Source organism: Gracilinanus agilis, chromosome 1 (assembly GCF_016433145.1).
Source record: "Gracilinanus agilis isolate LMUSP501 chromosome 1, AgileGrace, whole genome shotgun sequence".
In the NCBI taxonomy this organism is placed as follows: Eukaryota; Metazoa; Chordata; class Mammalia; order Didelphimorphia; family Didelphidae; genus Gracilinanus; species Gracilinanus agilis.
Genome location: NC_058130.1, coordinates 314,523,992 through 314,546,838, shown reverse-complemented (window position 1 = coordinate 314,546,838; position 22,847 = coordinate 314,523,992). Strand labels below are relative to the sequence as shown.

Below are 22,847 nucleotides of genomic sequence, written 5' to 3'. Positions count from 1 at the left end.
AGAATATCAAGGGAAATATAATGAAAAAATGTGAAGGAAGGGGGCCTAGCAGTACCAGATATTAAACTATACTATAAAGCAGCAGTCATCAAAACAATATGGTACTGGCTAAGAGATAGAAGGGAGGATCAGTGAAATAGACTTGGGGTTAATGACGTGAGCAAGACAGTGTATGATAAAGCCAAAGAGCCCAACTTTTGGGACATAAATCCACTATTTGACAAAAACTGCTGGGAAATTTGGAAAACAATATGGGAGAGATTAGGTCTAGATCAACATCTCACACCCTACATACACCAAGATAAATTCAGAATGGGTGAATGACCTGAAGATAAAGAGGGAAACTATAAATAAGTTAGGTGAACACAAAATAGTATACCTGTCAGATTTCTGGGAAAGGAAAGATTTTAAAACCAAGCAAGAGTTAGAGAAAATTACAAAATGTAAATTAAATGGTTTTGATTATATTACGCTAAAAAGCTTTTGTACAAACAAAAATAATGTTGTCAAAATCATAAGGGAAACAACAAATTGAGAAAAAATCTTTATAACAAAAAACTCTGACAGGGGTATAATTATTCAAACATACAAGGAGTTAAATCAATTGTATAAAAAATCAAGCCATTCCCCAATTGAAAAATGGGCAAGAGACATGAATAGGCAATTCTCAGGTAAAGAAATCAAAAGTATCAAAAAGCACATGAGAAAGTGTTCTAAATCTCTAATAATTAGAGAAATGCAAATCAAAACAACTCTGAGGTATCACCTCACACTTAGCAGATTGGCTAAAATGAAAGAAGGGGAGAGTAATGAATGTTGGAGGGGATGTTGGCAAAATTGGGGCATTAATGCATTGCTGGTGGAGCTGTGAAATGATATAACCATTCTGGATGGCAATTTGGAACTATGCTCAAAGGGCTATAAAAGAATGCCTGCCCTTTGATCCAGCCATACCATTGTTGGGTTTGTACCCCAAAGAGATCATAGATAAACAGACTTGTACGAAAATATTTGTAGCTGCACTTTTTGTGGTGGCAACAAATTGGAAAAGGAGGGTATGTCCTTCAATTAGGGAATGGCTGAACAAACTGTGGTATATGCTGGTGATGGAATACTATTGTGCTAAAAGGAATAATAAACTGGAGGAATTCCATGTGAATTGGAAAGATCTCCAGGAACTGATGCAGAGTGAAAGGAGCAGAGCCAGAAGAACACTGTACACAGAGACTGATATACTATGGTAAAATCGAATGTAATGGGCTCCTGTACCAGCAACAGTGCAATGACCCAGGACAGCTCTGAGGGATTTATGGTAAAGAACGCTACCCACATTCAGAGGAAGGACTGCAGGGGAGGAAACATAGAAGATAAACAATTGCTTGAATGCATGGGCTGAGGCAGACATGATTGGGGATGTAAACTGGAAACTACCACACCAATGCAACTAACAACAATATGGAAATAGGCCCTGAACAAGGACACATGTTACAACCAGTGGAAATGTGCGTCGGCCATGGGTGGGGGGAGAGTGGGGGGTGAAGGGGAAAGTAGGGGCATAGAGTATTCAAACAGGTTAAAAATGAATATTAATAAATGTTTAAAATTAAAAAAAGAAAAAAAAAACAAAAAGTGCTTGTGGACAGGAAAAAAAAAGAATTCTGATAAAAAAGCTGTTCTGCTTTAAGTTTGTTTTTATAGGGAAAAAAAACAACATAATTGACTGGATTGAAAGTTATCCTATCTCTGACACTTCCTATCTGTGTGATCCTGGGAAAGTCATTTGAGCTCCCTTGGTCTTAGTTTCTTCATCATCAAAGTGAGGAAACTGAGCTAGGTAGTCTCTCAGATCTCTTCCAGCTCTCGTTATACCACTGTGACTTCTCTGAGTTATTATGTTGGAAATAAGCCTACCTGACTGTGATTTCCAATAGCCTGCCAGGCACAACCTGGTAGCAGCTTCCAAATTCATATAACATGACCATAAGTAAACAGGTGCTAAAATGCTAATATTTGAAACCTAGAACTACTCAGTGACAAGAGCATCATACAGTGCCTGTTACCTATCAGCCCCCTACCTACTCATTGTCATTACAATAAACTATTAAAAGCTCTGGCCTCCATAGTCCAGCCCAGCTGAATAAGTGGTAGCAAGGAAAGATCACTAAATTATGAGTTAGAGGATTTCCAGATCCAAATGCCACCTCCAATGAGGGTGGATTAGATGGCCTGTGAGGCCCCTCACATCTCTACAGCTGTGCTCCTATGGCACTCAATCTTGACCTGCCTCACTGATTCTCTCTGGCCCCTGTGCTCCAGCCAGCTTGGTTTCCTTGCTGCTCCCCAGTCCTTCATACACATTCTTGCCTTGGAACTTTTGCTCACTGTATCCTCTGCTTAGAGTGCTCTTTTTTACCTCTTTTTAAGGCCCTGCTCACTTTCTAAACATTCTGTATAGAGGGTTCTCTAACAACTCCATGCTACAGCCATTCTTTGTTGTACATTCCACTCACTTAGTACTTATATCACATACAGACTCCCTTGTCATATCTCAAAGAGCTGTTTAAAATGTCTTGGTTTTTTTTTTAAATCATTTATGTCTTGTGCATATTGTGTGAACATAAGCTTTGATACCACCTTCCTACATTTGGAGATTCTTTCTGCCTTTTCAACTGTAAATTTTTGTCCATCCACATTACTGAATAATGTAAAGCTGTTGAATCCTACATTTCCAATAATTAATACAATAATTCAAAATAAAGAATTATTCTTATTATTTACAAAGTAGAATGGTATTGTTTCATGATTATAAGAGAGAATACATAGCTGGTTAACATTTCTGACTTAGAATTTTCCTTATTTCCCTAGTGGAGAACATAGGTTTATAATGAGTATTACTAAAATGATTTTCCCTTTGTTCAGGTTTTTCTCTGCTTGATATCACATTCTATTTTTAAAGGGAAAATTAAGCCTTTTGCTCTGTACTGAATTGCAATTAATTTCCCAAAATTTGGAGATCATGAGAATTAAAAAAATTCCTCTGGCCCAAAGAATAAAGAGCCTCTGTGCAAGGTAAAAGGAAAATAAATCACATGAGGATATCCATTGTGACAGTATAGTAAAAAACCATAAACAAAATATATGAACATGGAAAATATTAGAAACTGAATATTAAAAGAAATGACATATTTAAAAATAGAAGAAAGGCTAAAAAAGAAAGCAGCTATTTACACAAGTATGTGAGCAATCATGCATATATCCATAGAAGGTGCACAAGTACACCTACCTGCAGAGACTCGAGGGCAGTCAGGCAACATGGACTCCACTGATGTATCTAATGGTTCTGAACTAGACACCCAATTACAACAGTTCTGCAAGGTAACAGAGACAATTTTCTGATGAACCAATAATTTAAAGCAAAAAAAAATTGGGGGGAGCCAAAGATTAATATTTTTTCTCAATTACCGATCATTAGAGATGCATTTCTTCATCTCCCAAATAGTTTTAAATTCTTTATGAACAGTTGGCAATTGTTTATCATAAATACAAAAGAGTAGTCTAAACAACTCAGCCACCTCTGTGTTCATATTAAGAAGACATAATCAGTGAATGACAGTATAGTCTGCTGTTAGTGAAGGGGTGGCTGGCTATAAAGTCGTAAACAAAGGAACAAACATAATAATGAAAATGATGCTATATTTTCACTTTTTGATAAAAAATTATTCATCTAATTATATTGATAAGAACAAATAAATTTCTGTTCTATTATTTTAATGTGGATTCCAAAGAACAACTAAATTTATGCTTACACTTAAGAAGTTGGCTTAACTGAATTTAACTTAACCTTGTTCAGAAATCTAAATAGTTCAAAAGAAATGCCATCTAGCACACTGAAAATATTTGTTTTAGGACACAAAGCCTGTTATTTTAAAGATTTACCTATAAGAGAATGCGATGATTTATAGCCCAAATAAATGAAATAAAAGAAAAACTCTACATTCCTCCCTTCCACACAGTATAAACCTTTATCTAAAAGTCTAGTCTTTTAAAAGCCTGATCAGTTTCATATGGCTTTGTTTCTTAAATTCTCAGGAAAAAAAACCCATGAATTTCCAGACAGATTTTAAGAAATCATCCCATCAATCATGTTTGGAAAAATGGTTGATTGCTATTCTAGTAAACAAGCATGTATTGTGTATTTTTAGATGCTTGCTGCTCTAGTTGTGCACCATGGAATCCGTTCTCACTGTGGAAAGATCCTTGACTGGTAGATCAAGTGTCTTATTGTATTTCCTTAATTCATTCTGTCTGGAAGAAGATGTCAGCTGTGTTGCAGTGAGGAGAGAATTTCAAAGGCCCCAGTCCCCACCAATAAAGGCCGAGGAATGGCTTTTGAATAGATTTGTCAAGGCAACCCTACTGTTCTGGGACCAGGGAGAGCAGGAATAACATAAAGGAAGGGTTGCTGTATGAGATTAGAAAGTGAAGTTCACAAAGCATGGCAGATTTTTGTAAGAAACAGTAGATCAATGAAACTATTGAACTGTGTGGAAAAAAACATGAAAACAAACACACCATCCAGTAATGTTCTTAAATGCTATTTCTCTCTTTTAAAATTTAAAATGGATTAAAAAAAAACCAAGTATTTTCATGTTTCACAAAAGCTTAACGGTTTAAAGTAGAAACTATTCTATAATATACACTCCTAATCTTAATTAACAGCTTAATGCAAAGTTACACAATGTAGGACTTTGGAAAATATAAAGAAGTAGGATTTTCATAAGGTATTTTATTCATTTGAAATACGCAAAATTAATATTGCTACTGATAGAACCCCACATCAGAGAATTCTAGATAATGCAGAAGATTAGCACACAATTAGCTAGCTTTTATATACAATGTGACACTTGCCTGTAAGAAATAAGTATTCTCCAAAGCAGTGTCAAGATATGTAAATGGATGATTTGTTTTATCATTCATCACAGCTCCTAATAAATTCAAAAATCATGACTTCTATAGGTACTAAAAATAGGCCCCCAATGATACAGGAGAGATAGCTTCAATGAAGAATGCCTTTTTTTTTAAACAATTCAGTCTTTCAATGACAGCAATTAGCACTACAGACAAGACAGGTAGTGATTAGGTATATATTTTAATTATTATTCATTCTACAAGTTTCTCTAAATCTGATGAAAGTTAGATATTACCCAGGTGATATCTCAGACTTAATAATTCTCACCTACACTTCACAAATGTAAAAGTTCAATTCTTATAGGAGATTTCTAATACTAATGAATGTGAAAATACTTCATTAATCATTTTTTCCTTATGATTGGCTCTATGTGACTAAAATGGAAGTAACTGTAATGAAATCTGCTTTAGCCAAAATATTTAAAGCCGAGCTATAGAGATCCAAATGATATGGATTGGAAATTTTGTGTTTTATCTTGCAATAAGTTTTAAGGCTTTGATTTCTTGGAGAAAATGGAAATTCCCTGACAGCTTGTGGGGGCAACATCCTTTATATTTTTAACTGTTAAGTCAGAGCTGTCAGACTATGTCCCAGGCGATGCTTTATTCCCATCAGCTCTGGCCTATCAAACTGTTAAGGTTAAATCTAGAATTGGTGGTGTGTATACAAGACTAATAAAAGAAAAGGGTCTTGCTAACTGCAGAGGAAGCCCAAATTTGTCTGTTAAGAACAAATCATGGAAAATGAAAATGAAATATAGTATTTCTTAAAATGTCAAGATAGAAAAAGGTTACTAGAGGAAACAACCTTACAGAATTATAGTCCTTACTTAAGGAGATTAATTCATAACCAAAATTCAGTTTGTCCTCATGTTATAAATTTCCATTTAACTCGTCAATCCCACATAGGAGATGTAAAGGCTGGAGTGATACTAATATTTTGAATTTCAAGTAGAAACCAAACTTGTCCTTTTGAATAATAAACAAAAATCTCAAATTAAAAAAACCCGATAACTTTCCTCCTCTACTCCCAATAATTCTGAACAAAGTAAGATAAAAAAACAAATATAACTGAAGTAATCTTAAAATTTTTTTTATAAAACTTTACTAGGGTAAGGTAGGGAGAAAAGTTTTGGGCACTGTACCCTGATGATCAACATTAGCCAAATTACCTTAAATATCGTTAAGTTGAACTTTCAGGTTCAATTCATAGTTAAGTTAGCACTGTGTTCTAATCTTAAATTATATTCCCAAAGAAATAAACACAGAGTATTTTGGAATCAGTGCTAAAAAATAGACTTTAAGACTCTGAGTATTGAAGGAGGTTAGAAGATTTAAAGACTTCGTAATTTACAGGCAAAATGTTTAAAAGTTTCTCCAAAGAGAAATATATAGAAGTTTCCATTAGTTAAATGATAAAAGGATATGAACAGGCAATTAATGACATATATTGGAAACAATCACTAGAAAGACTCTTCAAGCTAACTAATATTCAAGGAAATTCGAATTAAAACAACTGTGAGGTACCACTTCACACTCATCAAACTAACAAAAATAACAGAAAGGGACAAAACTCAATATTGTCAGGATTCTAAAGAAACAGGCACACTCACAAACTACTGGAGAAATTGGAGATTGGGAGATCTGCTTATGGAGCAATCTGGTTGCAACAAGGGTCATAAATATAGTCACATCCTTTGACCTCGATATTTGGACTAGCTCATAAGACATTCATTGTAAAGAAAGAAAGTATATTAAAATAGAAATTATGGGTGCATGCATACATAATGTCTACATGTACATGTAGGTAATTATATATATGTATGTGCATTCAAAGATCTGTGGGTTCATGAAGTCAGGGAACTCCCTGTACAAGAAATCCTTCCCTCTTTACAGTAAATGAGCTGTCTAAGGCACACAGAGGTTAACTGATTTGCCCAGGGTCAGAGGTCATACCTGTCAGAATTGTAATTTGAACTCATGTGTTCAGAACTCCTAGCACAGCACTTAATTCACCATGCCAAACTGTCTCTATGTTTTCTATTGAATTAAAATGACAAAATTTGAGGAACATAAGGAAATTTGTAAAGATATACTAAGTGAAGAAAACAGAATCAGCACAACATAGATACAACTATAACTATGCAGAAGATAAAAATGCACACGCAAATACAGAGGTAAATGAATAAACAAAGAGAAAGGAAGCAGACAGAGAGGGAGTAACTAAGAAACTGTTCTGAATATTTTTATGTCTGAATTCATTTTTAAAATGTAAATAGTTGTAAATGTGTGCTTTAATTGGTTTTGTTGTTTAAAGTTAATTCCATATTACAAGCTACCAAAAGTTTGACTTATGTTGTTTTTTAAATCTCTTTTTTGGAAAAATAAATGAAAACACTGAAAAAATGCTGTCATTAAGGTAAAGGATAGAAAAAAGATAAAGTAAATTTAATGAATGCCACATCCAAGGAACTACACTTAGAAATTGGAGGTGCCAAGAGTTATGATAGGATACTCATGTTCTCAAGACATCAGAGCCTGAACATTTTAATTTTCTTATAGAGGCCCAGTAGGGGGAATAATAGATTTGGAGAGCCAGCTATTTTTTCAGTGCTCAGAACTTCTTTCATAAAATGCAAAAAGTTATAAAGACCAATGGAAAGGCGATCTGATGCAGAAGCAGCATACAGGGAGACTTGTGTTCCTTGACCTGGAACATGAGTGTGGTGGGTTAGGAAGTAGCCAGTCTCTATTTTCAAAGTATATATTAAAAAGGACAACAAATAATTATAACAGGGTCCACCCCAGGTTAAGAGAAGCCTTGGCCACCTAAAGGGCATGTTGCATGTTAAGTGAAATTAAAGAAGCAAATCACTTTCCTTATCTGCAAAGGCCAAACCCAAGAATGAAAGGACACCCAAAAGGATGGTGGCTGCGGTTTTATGTGTGAGGTCACTTTTATGACAGAAAAGGAAATTCTCCCCCTTAGTTTTTTTTTTTTCTAATCAGCCCTGGAGACTGGAAGAAAATATATGCTTTTTGCAATTGCTGAAATGTTTTCTCTTTCCAGTTCCCAAGAAGGTGACTTGTAAACAGCCTTCCAGCTACGTATATCAGCTAGACAAACTAAAGTCAACTAGTTTAAAGCTAGTTACTTCAAACAAGGATCAGTTTGAAGTAGAGAACTTTTCCCTAAGATCTCAAAATCGTCAATCTCAAGAAAAATGAATGTTTAAACTTTTAAAAGACAGATGCCTGAAGAAATCAAAAAGGGAGTAGTAGTATTTGATCATTTTCTAGAAAAGAGAGGAATTGGAAAATGGTACCATGTAATAATTCTAGCCAAATTTCAAAACAAAGCTTAGTAAAAGAACATAATAAATATTATGAGGAATTGGAATGTGTCTCATGCATGATGGAAATTTAATTAATATTCATCATATAAGAAGGATATGTGTATCCCCAGTGCTTATTTTTTTTTTAATTTTAAACCCTTAACTTCTGTGTATTGACTTATAGGTGGAAGATTGGTAAGGGTAGGCAATGGAGGTCAAGTGACTTGCCCAGGGTCACACAGCTGGGAAGTGTCTGAGCCCGGATTTGAACCTAAGACCTCCTGTCTCTAGGCCTGGCTCTCAATCCACTGAGCTACCCAGCTGCCCCCATCCCCCAGTGCTTATTAACAGAATGCCTAGCACACAGTTAGCACTTGTTCAGTGCTTGAAGGGAGTATGTGATGAGGGCAAGAGTGGGAAGAAGATGAAGCTACATGTAAGTGTAATGGAAGTCAGAGTTAAGTAGTATAGTTCCTCCCAAGCATGGCCTCTGGAGGTCTGTTTTTGAGAGGGGAAGTAACAGCAAAAGAAGTTGAGAAGGGAATAGATTGAAGGAAAATCTAGAGAAAGTATTACTACAGTATTCAAGGGAAGTGAGAATATCTAAGTGGGGAGAGGAAGTCAACTTTGTCAAAAGATGCAGAGGAAGGATTTAGCACTGAATTTAGTAGGTAAGCTGTCAACTTGCACATGGAAGATATCTAATAAATGCCTGATTAACTGAAGTGAAGTGAAGTGAATTCTTACTGCCCAGGGGAGCCAACTTGCCTCCTTTATTCTGGTCTTCATCAGCCCCATGAATTCTAACCATTAGCACTGCTTATTTGTTGTTCAGTCTTTCAATCATGTCTGACTCTTAGTAACTCCATTTGGGCTTTTCTTGGCAAAGACACTGGAGTGAATTGACATTTCTTTCTCCAGCTCATTTTACAGATATAAAAACAGAGGCAGACAGGGTTAAGTGACTTGCCCATAGTCATACATCTAATAAATGTCTTAGACCAGATTTGAATTGAAAGATATATCTAATTCCAGGCCTAGAACTACTGCACCACCTACTTGCACTGGCATTTCCTATAGTTCCAATCATGAAATAGATTTTCTTTTTTTTTTCAAACCTTACCTTTTGTCTTAGAATTGATAATAAGTATTAGTTCTAAAGCAGAAGAGCAGTAAGGGTTAGGCGACTGGGGTTAAGTGATTTGCCTGGGGACACCAGCTAGGAAGTATCTATGGCCAAATTTTAACCTAGGACCTCCCATCTCCAGGCCTGGCTCTCAATCCATCTAGATGCCTCTAGAAATAGGTTTTCATTATTCCTTTCTATTCCTTGGGAAGGATTTTTGGATGAAGTATAGTACAAACTGAAAAGCAAACAAATCATTTTCTTTTTCGTGATCTTCTGTGTGTTGTCATGAAGAGCAGTGGTTATTGTCATTCAAAGACATCTCAAAGGAGAGAAAATATAAAGAGAACAGAAGAGCTTCTGGATGGTTTAACTACCACAAAAAAGGTCTGGAGGCTAGAGAGCTAGCTTTACAGCCAGGAGAACCTGGACTCATGTTCTATCATTGACACATCCTAGTTTTGCGATTCTGGGTCAATTAATTTACTTCTTAGTGCTCTTGGCAACCCTCTCTGAGGCTATAAGTGCAAAGAAGTTGCCAATGTGCATTAAGAGAGGCTGTTTCCTCTACTGGGAGTTCCCTAGACCAGGAAAATTACAGGTACAAGCCTTTTCCCTACTACTTCATAAAAACATAACAACCAAGAGTAACTACTGACTTTTCTACCCACATTCTTATCTCTATGATAATGGTTTCTGCAGTAGTTAGCAGCTAGTCTTTTGCATATTATCTTCTTTGTAAGAACTTGTATGTTAACTGGCTGAGAAGCATAGAGAATAAAAGACCCCACTGTGTTTATCTGTTCATTATAGAAAAAAAAGCATTAAACCAGGTAGGGCAAAATAGGTCTTAAAAGGTTCTCTTCAACAAGGCATCTCCCATAGAATTTAAGATCATACAAAATTTCTGAATAGATGCAACAAAGAATTAATGCTCAGTGATTACTAAGTAAAATACAAAATGCTGAGGCATTTGTCAAGAATGTTATATACAGTGGGGAAGGGCTACCACTTTAATTCAGGCTCTTGTCACCTCTGGCCTGGGCTATGATAGTAGGCATCAGTTTGGTTTCTCTACCTCAAATTTCTCCATACTCTAGTTCAGGGGTTGGCAACCTTTTTGGCCGTGAGAGCCATAAATGCCACATTTTTTAAAATGTAATTTCGTGAGAGCTGTACAGAGCTCACAGTGTGAGCTCCTGTAACAGCGCCTGAAAAAAAATTGACTTTATGGCTTCTGCAGAAAGAGCCATACGTTTACACAGAGACTGATATACTATAGTAAAATCAAATGTAATGGGCTCCTGTACCAGCAGCACTGCAATGACACAGGACAGCTCTGAGGGATTTATGGTAAAGATGCTACCCACATCCAGAGGAAGGACTGCAGGAGAGGAAACATATAAGATAAACAATTGCTTGAATGCATGGGCTGAGGCGGACATGAGTGGGAAATAGACCCTGAACAAGGACACATGTTACAACCAGTGGAAATGTGCGTTGGCCATGGGTGGGGGGAGAGCGGGGGGTGAAGGGGAAAGTAGGGGCATAAAGTATGTAAACAGATTAAAAACGAATATTAATAAATGTCTAATAAAAAAAAAAAGAAAGAGCCATACGTTGCCAACCCCTACTCTAGCCCTTTGCATACCTAACCTCCAGTGGCTTCATACTCCCAAATTACAAACTTCTCTGTTTCATGGTTGAAGTCCTTTATTCTTGGGCTCCAATCTTCCACTGCAGCAATCATTAAACTTTCACATCTTAGGTTTCAGCCAAATTGCCCTACTTGCTGCTTCCCATATGAAGCAGTCCATTTCCTATGCCTGTGCTGTCTCACATACCTGGAGTTCATTCCCTTCTCTCTTCTGCTCCCTTAGGATCCCTATCATATATCAAGTATCAGTTCAAGTGCTACCTCTAACATGGAGCCTTGACTTATTTCTCTCCACGCCAAACTGATAGTGGCCTCCTTCCTTTTTATATATTATAGATTCACTTATCTGGGTCCATATATTTTACCCCAACATAATGTAAGCTTCCTGTGGGCAAGGAACAATTTCATTTCTGTTTGTGTAACCCTTTTGCCTACAACAAAGAAGGTGATTAATAAATGCTTGCCAAATGAATGAATGAATGTGCTGTTTGTCATTCAGTGGTTTTGTTTTAGTCTTGTCTCTTTGTGACCTTTTGTAGGAGTTTCTCGGCAAAAGATATTGAAATGCTTTGCTACTTCCTTCTCCATCTCTTTTTATATATGAAGAAACTGAGGCAAAGAAGATTAAGTGACTTGCCCAGGGTCACATAGCTAGGAAGTGTGTGAGGCCGGATTTGAACTCACAAAAACGAGTCTTCCTGATTCCAAGTCTGGTGCTCTATCCACTGCACCACCTCGTGCTATACAAAATTCAAAAAGAAATGTGACTTGCTAAGAATAGTGAGGTTCTCCAGATAACTTTTGTTTGTACTTGCTGATTGTATTGACCAGGAATAAGACAGTACCTTCTTGACATCCAACAGTATTAAAAAAAATCAAGCCAGCAATCTTCAGAGGAAAAGCCAAGTAAACTAAAGAATAGATATAATCGGGGGCATCTGGGTAGCTCAGTGGATTGAGAGCTAGGCCTAGAGAAGGGAGGTCCTAGGTTCAAATCTGACCTCAGACACTTCCCAGTGACCCTGGGCAAAGTCATTTGACCCCCATTGCCTACCCTTACCACTCTTCTGCCCTGGAGCCAATACACAGTATTGACTCCAAGACAGAAGGTAAGGGTTTAAAAAAAAAAAAAGAATGAATATTATCCAGATTATGACATTGCTTCAAATGAGCAATCCTTTGGATTAGTCTATCAGTACACGTTTCTTTAATAGGCACTGCAGAGGAACAATGAGATGAATCCAGAGTTGCATTATTTTCTTTTTTCTTTTTTAAGCACTTATCTCCTGTCTTAGAATCAATATTATTATTAAGTATCAGTTCAAAAGCAGAAGAGTAGTAAGGGCTAGGTAATTTGTCCAGGGTCACAGAGTTAGGAAGTATCTGGGGTCACATCTGAACCCAGGATCTTTGACTCTAAGCTTGGCTCTCTATCCACTTAGTTACCTAGCTTCCCTGGAGCTATATTAATTTCAATCAATGATCTCAAACTCTCAGATAAATACTCATTATTTTTTGGCATTTGTATTCTTCCACTGATACTACATGGCTACAAATCAAATGATTACCAAAACCTAAGTAACACAAAGGAATATGGAAAGACATATGGTGGGTCTATTTGGGTTTTATCATATGATCAACAAAACCTTGCCTGTAAGAAGTAAAAAAAGACATAATATAGGACATATATGCCAGAAAAGGAGATGAACTGGTCATATAGTAAGATCCAGAGATAAAAGGATATCCTGAATTTCAAATGAGATAACTTATGAAAAGTACTTGGTAAACCTTAAAACTACATAAATGCTAGTTGTTACAATTAATTTTTCAAATGAAAAGAACCTTGTCTATGAAATATTAAAATCATAAAAACATCACAATAGAATAACAAAAGAGGAAGGAGCTGGATTAAAATTCTGTGGGATGAGATGATGTGGATGGATAATGACTTGTACTGGTGGAGAGCAATCCCACATTAAGGAGATTTGAATATCTGCTTTAACAACAATAATACCTTATGTTTGTATCAGGCCTTACTTTTTTTTCAATGCTTTATATTTATCATCTCCTTTGGTCCTGATAAGCTCCTGGGAAAGTAAGGAAGGAAGGAAGCTGAGGCTCAGAGAGAAGCAGAGATTTGCCTGGTATTATATTTTGTTTCCCTCATAGCACCTAAGTGATCATTTGATATCTGTTGATGATCACAGAGAAACAGTGGTAAAATAAGGTCCAAAACCACCACACCACCTCCTAGATTATAAGTTCTTTTAAAGGATGCAAAGATTCCCTAAAGTCAGGAGAAAACACAAATCATGTCTTTCCTAGTTTTATGTTGTAGAAGGAAAGGTGAAAAGAAAAAAGGAGGGAACCTACATAAGAATAGAGGTTTTTTTTTACATAAAATATGGTTTTATTTGGGAAAATATTAGTTGGAGCCCTGGTTAGATATGACAAATTTACTTATCAACTCTTTTGGCAACTCAAATGAAGGAATGCAGGGTAACATTCTGAAATGTGAATGGGACATTTGATTGCCTCAAATAATAAAGTATTCATTTAAATTGCTTTTAATATAAGAATTGTTATTTGGAAGCAGAAATCTCAATTTTTTAAATGGTAAGTGGTGACCTTCCATGTTTGGAGAAAGTGAAAAGCTATTGATGTATTAGATCTGACATAATTTGTCCTCAGTGGGGAGGGGGATAATTAACTTCACTGCTGAAAGTATACTGGGAAATGTACAATGAGAAGAGAGAAATAAAAGATATCCAAACAAAAATAAGATAATCCTTTGAAAAAAATCCAGGGAACCAGGGAAAAACCAATTAGGAACACAGATACTCAAAGCATGACTACTCAACTCATGAAAAAAACAATAATGTTGAAAGACACCTGGATGTTAGGGAAGGGGGGAAATTAGGTAGGTTTGTAATGTAAGAAGTAGAAAAAATATTCTAGCACCAGTTTATTTGATGAAGAGTAAGACTGAGTTTTCTGATGTAAAATAAAAATCACAAAACACCAATATTTATTGTAATAATTTGCCAACAGTAGGGAATTATGCGGTAGATTCTTTTTTAGAACTAAAAGATAGCTTTATTTGTTACCTCATCAGTTCTCACAACACAACATAACTGGCATACTCCTTAACTGCACATTTCTTCTGGCAGAGGTCTGGCTGAATCAATTATTGGTTGCCTTATCAGATCGTAAACAAATTGGAGAAAATCCAGGAATATCAAGTGATTAAAGATGCAGATGATTTTAGGAAAAAGAGTTGAGGGTATGATTAGGATATGCCAATTAGGGGTAATATCCAAAGGTAAACACGAATAAGGAAAGTTTTTTTTTTTTTTTTTCCAGCCAGATACCTGTAATAGTATAAAGGGAAATAATGGGATGAAAGTTGAGAAAAGAAAACAGGAGCATGTTCAATGAGTTCAAACTAGTTTTCAGGTTCATTTACCCTTAAAACAGTGAAAAAAAGCTTTCTTAGCCTGAGGCTGGACCATGGCCAGTCCCTGTGTTCTTCTGAGCTCTGGGGTCTGGCTTATACCCATTCCTGCTTATTACATCTTCTCCCCCTACTGGCAGTAGCCAGCCAATCCATTTAGGAATGGCATGCACTGACCTCCTTTTCAGTAAGAAAGGGATGAGATAGAGCTTACATTAAGCTTCTTCCTTACAATTAAATGGCACTATGCTTAACAGCTGGTGCCAAAATTAAACATTGAGGGTAAAAAAAAAAACCGAAGTGAGACTTTCTTCAACCATAGTTCTTGGTTTTCGATTATGCATACATAATTTTTAAAATGGAGGAAAAACAAATGAGCTTCTGAAAAATTGATTGTCTTTCAAAATAAAGTGTTCTGTGATTATTTCAAACATATCTGTGCTTTGCTGTTTCCTCTAGAGTCTGAGTCTTCTGTCCATAGTAACGGAGGCTGCAAGAGAGGGTGGTAGGAGGTAGGGGCTCAAGATGGAAAGACTCACACCTACCCAATTCATCTAAGCACTTAAGAAAATTCAGTCTCACCTCTCTCATCCATTCCCGGATAGTTTTGCCAGCTTCTTGATGCCACACATTGTGAACAGAGTCTGTCAACGCCACAGCAGTTACCTTATTTTTTACATCTGCTTCTCGTTGAATCATCTGTTTCCAAAAAGGAAAATAAAATATTGGCTGTAATTTCTTTTTCTTAAATTGAGTGCAGCCTGCTTAGTCAGAAATGATAATATATCAAAAAGGAAACACAAACTTATTTCTCATTTGGACTTTTTTTTTACACAATTGAAAACATTCTACCCTTATCTAGAAATATGGAAAGACTTCAAATTTTCTTTTAAACACAATGCTATTTAAGTCTCAGAATGATGAAGCCCTATTATTTTCCATGTGGTTTGACAATTCAAGGATTAAAGGGATCACAGTGAAAAAAAGGAGGAATCCCTGAGGTTATCTTTTACAAGTTTCTTAGACTTCCTATTTTTGTGCTTCAGGGAAGATGGTACCTGGGGTTCACTGTTAGCTACTTAACGACTAACATCCACTAATTTTCAGTGGATTGTACATCAGAAAAGAAAGCAATCTTTCTTTGACTTGTCAGAGTTCTTTCGTTTTATATCCAATTTAACTACCCTGCTTTCACACTATGATCTTGTCATTCCTTGCAGAATCTGATACACACAAAAGTCTTTTTCTTCGGTCTATCAATATCATTTTGGTTTCTAATATATTACTTCACGTCGATAAACTATTACACTTTAACTTCTTTCTAAAGAATGTTATTTCTATGAAAAATAAATGATTTCTGAAAATAAAGAGTGGATTGGTATAAAGAATTCATCAGTGGCAGGCAAGATAAAGGGAGTAGAAAATAATAGTTTGGAATAAAAGGAATAGACAAAAGGTTTAATCTACTAATACTAGTGACCTTAATTTGAAATAGTGATTGAGAGAATGCTTAATGAAAAATTATAGTAAAATACAAGTAGCAGCCCTGAATTTCATCATCATGTCTTCACTATTACATTGCATCAAATGTCTTTTATTTTCCAAATTTTTCTCATATCAATGGAAATGAACAGTTTTCCTAAACAAATTTGTCTATAAATTGTTAATGATTTCTATAAACTATATTTCTAGAAAAATACAATACAGCACCTAAAAAAACAATGAAAGAATCCTGAATACCTTTCATTATCTGATAGAGATAATAGTAAACTATACTTTAGATACCAAAATGATGTTTGTTGACATTCTGAATAAAAATATCTCCTTTTTGATATTCTATAGAGTCTATATATGCACATCTCCTCTCACTGAACACTACTTAATGTTAATTCAATTCACTGTTAATGCTGCCTCAGCAGTATTTACACATCTGAAATTTCAATCTCTTATGTTTTCTGTTTCTATAATGTCAAAAATTTAAAATCAATGTTGGTTATCTACACAGTCCTGTAACTTAAAAAAAATTATCTGCAAGAACTATTATTTTTAAAGGCATAGGCTAGTACTGATTTAATGTTTTGTGTTAATTATTAAATTTTGTAGTACCTTATTCTTTATCTTAAATATTTTCTTATTGAATGATATTGACATTAAGAACATGAAAAATGAACTTAATGCTATATAGCAAAACATTCCAGCAAAGGGAAGCTAAATCTAGCTCATGAAGTATTTTCTCATTTTACCTAATTTTTATTTTCTAACTAATATACTTCAACATACTTTAAAAAGTTGACAGTGTCACAGGATAATAACATGTGCTCTTGCTTCTCTTAAAAGCATTCTAAAATTTCCTTTGTTGTTAATAACATACATTTTTGTATCATAGTGATATCTGAGGTCAATAAAACAAAGGTTGGGGAGAGGGAGGAGGTACTACCAAATTTAACAAAATCAGTTAGAAATACCATCTATAGGATATAGTTGTCTGATATGAAAAGTACATGATTAGGGCAATGACAAAAACTGGATGCTATATAATTCTGCAAACTTGAAAGAACATCTCATTCTTGGTACTATCATTGTTGGAAAAACTGTGGTCTACCTTTCTGGTTCCTTTAATACCAAGACATTTTCCAGATAGCATTATCTGATCTAATACTACATTAAACTCTATGTTAACTATGTTCATTTTGGGTCCACTTGGTTATTAGACTGAAGTAAACGGACTAACAGGTTGTGTTATGCAGAACTTTACTGTAAAATCTAACACATTTGTTTGCCAGGGATTAGGAGAAGTGGAAATAGGTTAGTGTTTTAGTCTGTTATTCACTCTTTGCCCAACCCTGCTTTTTATGTACCATTAGAGGTCCTAGGACCATGTTGGCGAGCCTATGGCAGGCGTGCTAAAGGGGGCTGTTCCCCTCTCCCTCTCCACTGAATATGAGGACATTTCTCACATGACCTGCCCTCTGCCCAGTAGTCTGATGAGAGTGCTTTCTCTCTCCCTGTCCCCCAATCTGGGGTAAGGTGGGAGGGGAGGGAGGTTTATATATGGCAGTTTGGGCATGTAGTCTCTAAAAGGTGTGCCATCATTGTCCTAGGATAACTTATAGCTATCCATTCTGTTCAGTTATCTGTTTCACTTGCCACTGTGAACAGTATCTCTCAGTCATATTCTGCAAAACCACTTGTCTCTTCCATTGCAAACCTGTGAATTATGCTGAAGAATGGGACACTGAGAGCAAGAGAAGGACCCTGGGGTGACAAAAAAGAATGGAACCTGAAAGCAAAGATAGAAATTAGGATAAGGATAGGAAACATGGTCCTAAAATGGAGTCAGTTTGGAGAATGGAATGAACATCATAAATTATTTTATTAAGCAAGAAAATAATTTAAGGAAATCCAAAATTATGAATGAGCAAGGTTCTTTCTCTATGTAAAATTATGGCGGAGGTTTTTCTAAATGTTCTTCTGAATTAGCTGAGGAATCTTCTGGTTAGAGGTTCTCTTGAACAATTATACTAATTAAATTTTTAATAAATTAAAGTTTTTAACTGACATTTTTCAAAGAAACAAGTTACATTTTTATGAACAAATATTTTATGACAAGTGAGAGGAAAGAGTGGATAGAGTGTTAGATTTAGAGTCAGAAAGACTCAGATTCAAATTCCACCTGTGATACAACAACTATGTGCCCGAGAGCAAGGAATTTAATTCTCAGTCTTGGGGAACTCTTAAAAACTATGTTAGACATAGTTTGAGAACTGAATTGGAAGAGTGAATTCTCACACTGGGAACTCCTATGCAGAAGAAATCAAGAGTTCACTGATATACTGACGTTCATCAAAGCAATTGGGATCCAAGTAATGAATAAAAAATGTGACAGCCTAAAGATCACTATCAACATCCAATGCCATTATAAAAATAGATAATAAATATTTCATAGTTTATTTCATAATCATGCTATAGGCTATGTAAAACTATGTATTCGTTCTAGGTTTTTTTTAAAATTATGATTTGTGTGAACTAGAAAAAATACAAGAATTGAAAAGACTCAGTAGAACATGATCAGAAAAAGTTTGGCAATAATATTCTTATATCGCAATATAGGACAAAGGAGAAACCTGAACTAAACAAACTTCAACTCAGTTCAACAAATATTTATTAAGCATTTGCTACACACATAAAGAATTGTGTTAGGTGCCAGCCAATAATTAGCATTCTTTGATTTCCTATTGTAGTCATGCCATTTATCAATATCTTTAAAATATTCAACTATTCAACAATTACATAAGTAACATACAGGACTACTTGATCACATTAATTAGCTTCTTTTCTATCCCAAACTGTTTTACCCCAAAATTTATTAAAGACTGACATTAAACTCTTGGTTCAGACAGAAAGCCCAAGGAAGACTAAGTATTTCTAGAAAAAATCCAAGAGACTAATTCCTTCAGCTAATGACTGGATATTTTCCCCCTTATTTTTGGTTCCTCTTTTTAATCCTATCCACTTATTGATAGTTTCCTCAACTTAGTATGAACATCTTTAATTCATTCTTTTTTTAATTCACTTTTCAGTTACACCTATTACTAAGGCTGAATAAGTAGTAGATTCTAGGAAAAATTTGAAAATGCATTCCAAATTAAATCAACATATACTGTGAAATCATTATAAAGGTCAAATTAGGGGAGAGCTGAAAAAATACGGCACAGGAATTGAGGCATGAAGGAAGGTAAAGGGTTATAGCATATACATATGCCACACTTATTCTTTTCTTTACTTAATAAACATGTTAAGTGCCTATTATGTTTAGGTATCCTGCTAGATGAAAAGACAAAACAAAAAATTATCCCTGACCTTAAGAAGCTGGCATATTCTGCCTCTCCCCTCAAATCCATCCCCTTTAGGGTTATAGTAGTGAAACATAAATACCAAGTAAACAGATAAATGCTATATAATTTGAGGAGAAATCATTCATTCACAAGTACTTACTAAATACCTATTATTTTTAAGGCATTGAACTGTGCTAGATGCTGATTACAAAAAAAAGAAGAAAGAAAGAAAGAAAGAGAAAGAAAGAAAGAAAGAAAGAAAGAAAGAAAGAAAGAAAGAAGAAAGAAAGAAAGGAAGGAAGAAAGAAAGAAAGAAAGAGAGGAAGGAGGGAAAGAAAAGAAAAGAAAGAAAAGAAAAGAAAAGAAAAGAAAAGAAGAGAAAAGAAAAGAAAAGAAAAGAAAAGAAAGGAAAAGAAAAGAAAGAAAAAGAAGGTAAAAACTAGTCCCTGACCTTAAGGAGCATATATTTTGCTGGGAATGCAATATATAAATAGATAACTAAATCTGAGGAGGAAGAGAGAACAGGAAGGTTTTCCATAGGAAATGAAGGGCAGTAAGGATTCTAAGGGCAGAGGTGATGAGAGAACATCCCAGGAATATGGAATTCTGCATTAAAACAAAAAGGTAGGAGGTGGAACGTAAATTTGAAGAATAGCAAGTATGTGAGTTTGGCTGAAATGGAGTGTATGAAGGGGCATATTGTAGGCAAAGATTATAAAGGCAAGCTGTAGCCAGACTGTGAGGATCTTACATGCCAAGTTGAAGAATATGCATTTTATCTTAGAAGCAAAGCAATAGGGAGCCAATAATATTCTTGAAAAGAGGGATGACATAGTTGTACTTATACTGATAGATTGGAAAGGGGTAGAGACTGGAAGCTGAGAGACCAATTAGGAGATTATTGAAACAGATGAAGAGGTGGGGAATGATGACAAAGGTTGGAGAGGATGTGGAAAATAGGGACATTAATGCATTGTTGGTGAAACTTTGAACTTATCCAACCATTTTTGAGAGCAGTCTGAAATTATATTCAAAGAGTTATAAAATTGAGTATACCTTTTTGACCCAGCAATACTACCTTTTGGGTTATTTCCTAAGGTCACTAAGGACAAAGGAAAATAAACTATATGTTCTAAAATATTGATAGCAGTTCTTTTTGCGGTGGCAAAGAACTGGAAATTGAAAGGATGTCCATCAGCTGGAGAATGGCTGAAGAAGTTGAGGTATATGATTGTAATGTAATAATAACATCATGCCATAAAAAATGACAAAGATGATGATCTCAAAAAAATCTGCAAAAACATATACAAAGTAATGCAAAGTGAAGGAAGCAGAACCAGGAGAATACTGTGCACAGAAACAACAAAAATTTATGATGATCAACTGTGAATGGCAACAATTATCAACAAGGCAAGCATCCAGGACAACTCCAAGGGATGACATTATTAAAAAAAGATATCTACTGCCATAGAATGGGCAGACAGCATCTAGATACAGATTGAAACATATCATTCTTCTCTAGTGAAAGCAATAGGTATCTTGTCTTACAACATGATGCACAGAGAAATATGTATCATATGATAATATATGTGCAACTTATATCATATTACCTGCTTCTGGGAGGGAGGAGAGGTGGAAGGGAAGAGGAAAATAATAATGAGGCAGATTTGGAGGCATAGCTAATGTGAGAATTTGTTTCTTTTGGACCAGCTTATCTAATATAATTTATTACATATTTCTAATAAGGTGCATGTGTTATATTGTTATGCTAAATATATTATGTTATATATATATATACATATATATATACACACACACACACACACACACATTTCTTAAAATGGTCATTCAAAACAAAACAGAATTTGGGAAAACAATCAGACATCAGCACATTATTACCACTCTTAAAGGCAATCAAGAAAACATGAGTGACTGGCTATCTATTTGTCTACTTCAATATTTCTACAAAACCATAATGAGAATAATCTATATCATACTGAAAGTGTGAAAAGGGAATAGGTAGGTTCTAACATACTATAGTAGAACACATCTTAAGAGTTACACAACTAACTGAAAGTTTCCAAGAAAACAATATCCCTCTGGTATTTATTGTAAGTTATCTTTAAAAAATTATTTTATTCTAAAAATCAAAGTGCTATCCTAAAAATATTCCTTAAATAAGGTATCACATATATACATATGAAAGTCATATAGGATTATTTGCAAGATGGAACAAAAGAGTTGCCCTTGTTCAACGACAAGAATATCCAGCATAAAAATAGGATGGCATGTTCAACAAAGGTGTTTGTCACTATCTTAAATAATAATAAAAATAATAGCTAGCATTTATACAGTGCTTTGGGAGCAAAGCAATTTACAAATATTATCTCATTTGATGATCAAGGCAGAACCCAAATTTAAGAGATGAAGGGCTAGAAGCTGATCCAGCAAAGCCAATTAAATGAGAGATTCAAAATCACTCCAAAGAGTGATTAAATATCCATATAGGAAAAATCAAGTAGACAAAGGGTATTATATATATTATATTATATATATTATATATATTAGTATAAATCTCTTAGAATGATGCTGAAGATGGGCAATTAACTGGGCTCAGAATTAACAGTCAAAGGTGTTGGTGGGTTTACATTTAAGAAACTATGCAACATTTTAAATAACTCCACACTTTTCTATAAAACAAAATCCCATCATTTAACATTAATATTCTTCCAGGAGTCATAAAGGGCATTGAAATCAAAGCCTCTTTAGAAGTAAAATTATCAATTACTCAAAAGGCAATAGAGAGGCACAACCTTACTCTTTCTCCGACTCTCTAGTCAGCTCTCTCCAACTACTACTAAGTGTCTGAGGCTGGATTTGAACCCAGCTCTTCCTGACTCCAGGTTCAGCAGTCAATCCTATATACCATCTGTTTTTTTCTTCACTCACTCACCCACAACCCTAGTTCAAGTCCTCATTTTCTCTCTCTTAGACTACTGTAACAACCTTCCTATTGTTCTCCCATGTTATTCTCCACCACTTATTCTCTATTCAAGGTGCTACAGTAGCTCCTGTTACCTTGGGGATCAATTATGAAGTCCTCCATTTGTCATTAAAAGCTTTTCACAAGTTGACCCCACCAAACCCCTTTAGTCCTTGCACATCCCACTCTCCTTCTGCATTCTGTAACTGAGGGACACTGACCTGCTTGTAGTTCCTTAAATATCATACTCTACCTCTTTTCTCTAGGTCTTTTGTGAGACTATCTCTCATGACTGGAATGCAGCCCCTCACCCTTCACCCCAGAACCTTTTATTCTCCCTTGTTTGACTTTTGAAGGAGGTTATTCCTGGCTACCCATCCCCATTCACACATTCTCTTTTATAAAATTTGTTTTGCATATATATAGATTCTCTCTCTCTCTCTCTCTCTCTCTCTCTCTCTCTCTCTCTCTCTCTCTCTCTCTCTCTCT

General features: G+C 35.3%; 1 protein-coding gene across 3 annotated transcripts in view; it reads right to left on the bottom strand.

Annotated features, from left to right (window-relative positions):
* FAM172A (family with sequence similarity 172 member A) overlaps positions 1-22,847 on the bottom strand; it is a 466,248-nt gene that overhangs the window by 163,858 nt on the left and 279,543 nt on the right. For all 3 annotated transcript variants that reach the window (XM_044662804.1, XM_044662820.1, XM_044662812.1), the window contains 2 exons: positions 15,123-15,239; positions 3,284-3,368 (listed from right to left, as the gene is read on the bottom strand). In XM_044662804.1, the coding sequence (XP_044518739.1) occupies positions 3,284-3,368; positions 15,123-15,239 (202 nt within the window). The remainder of the gene's footprint in view (positions 1-3,283; positions 3,369-15,122; positions 15,240-22,847) is intronic.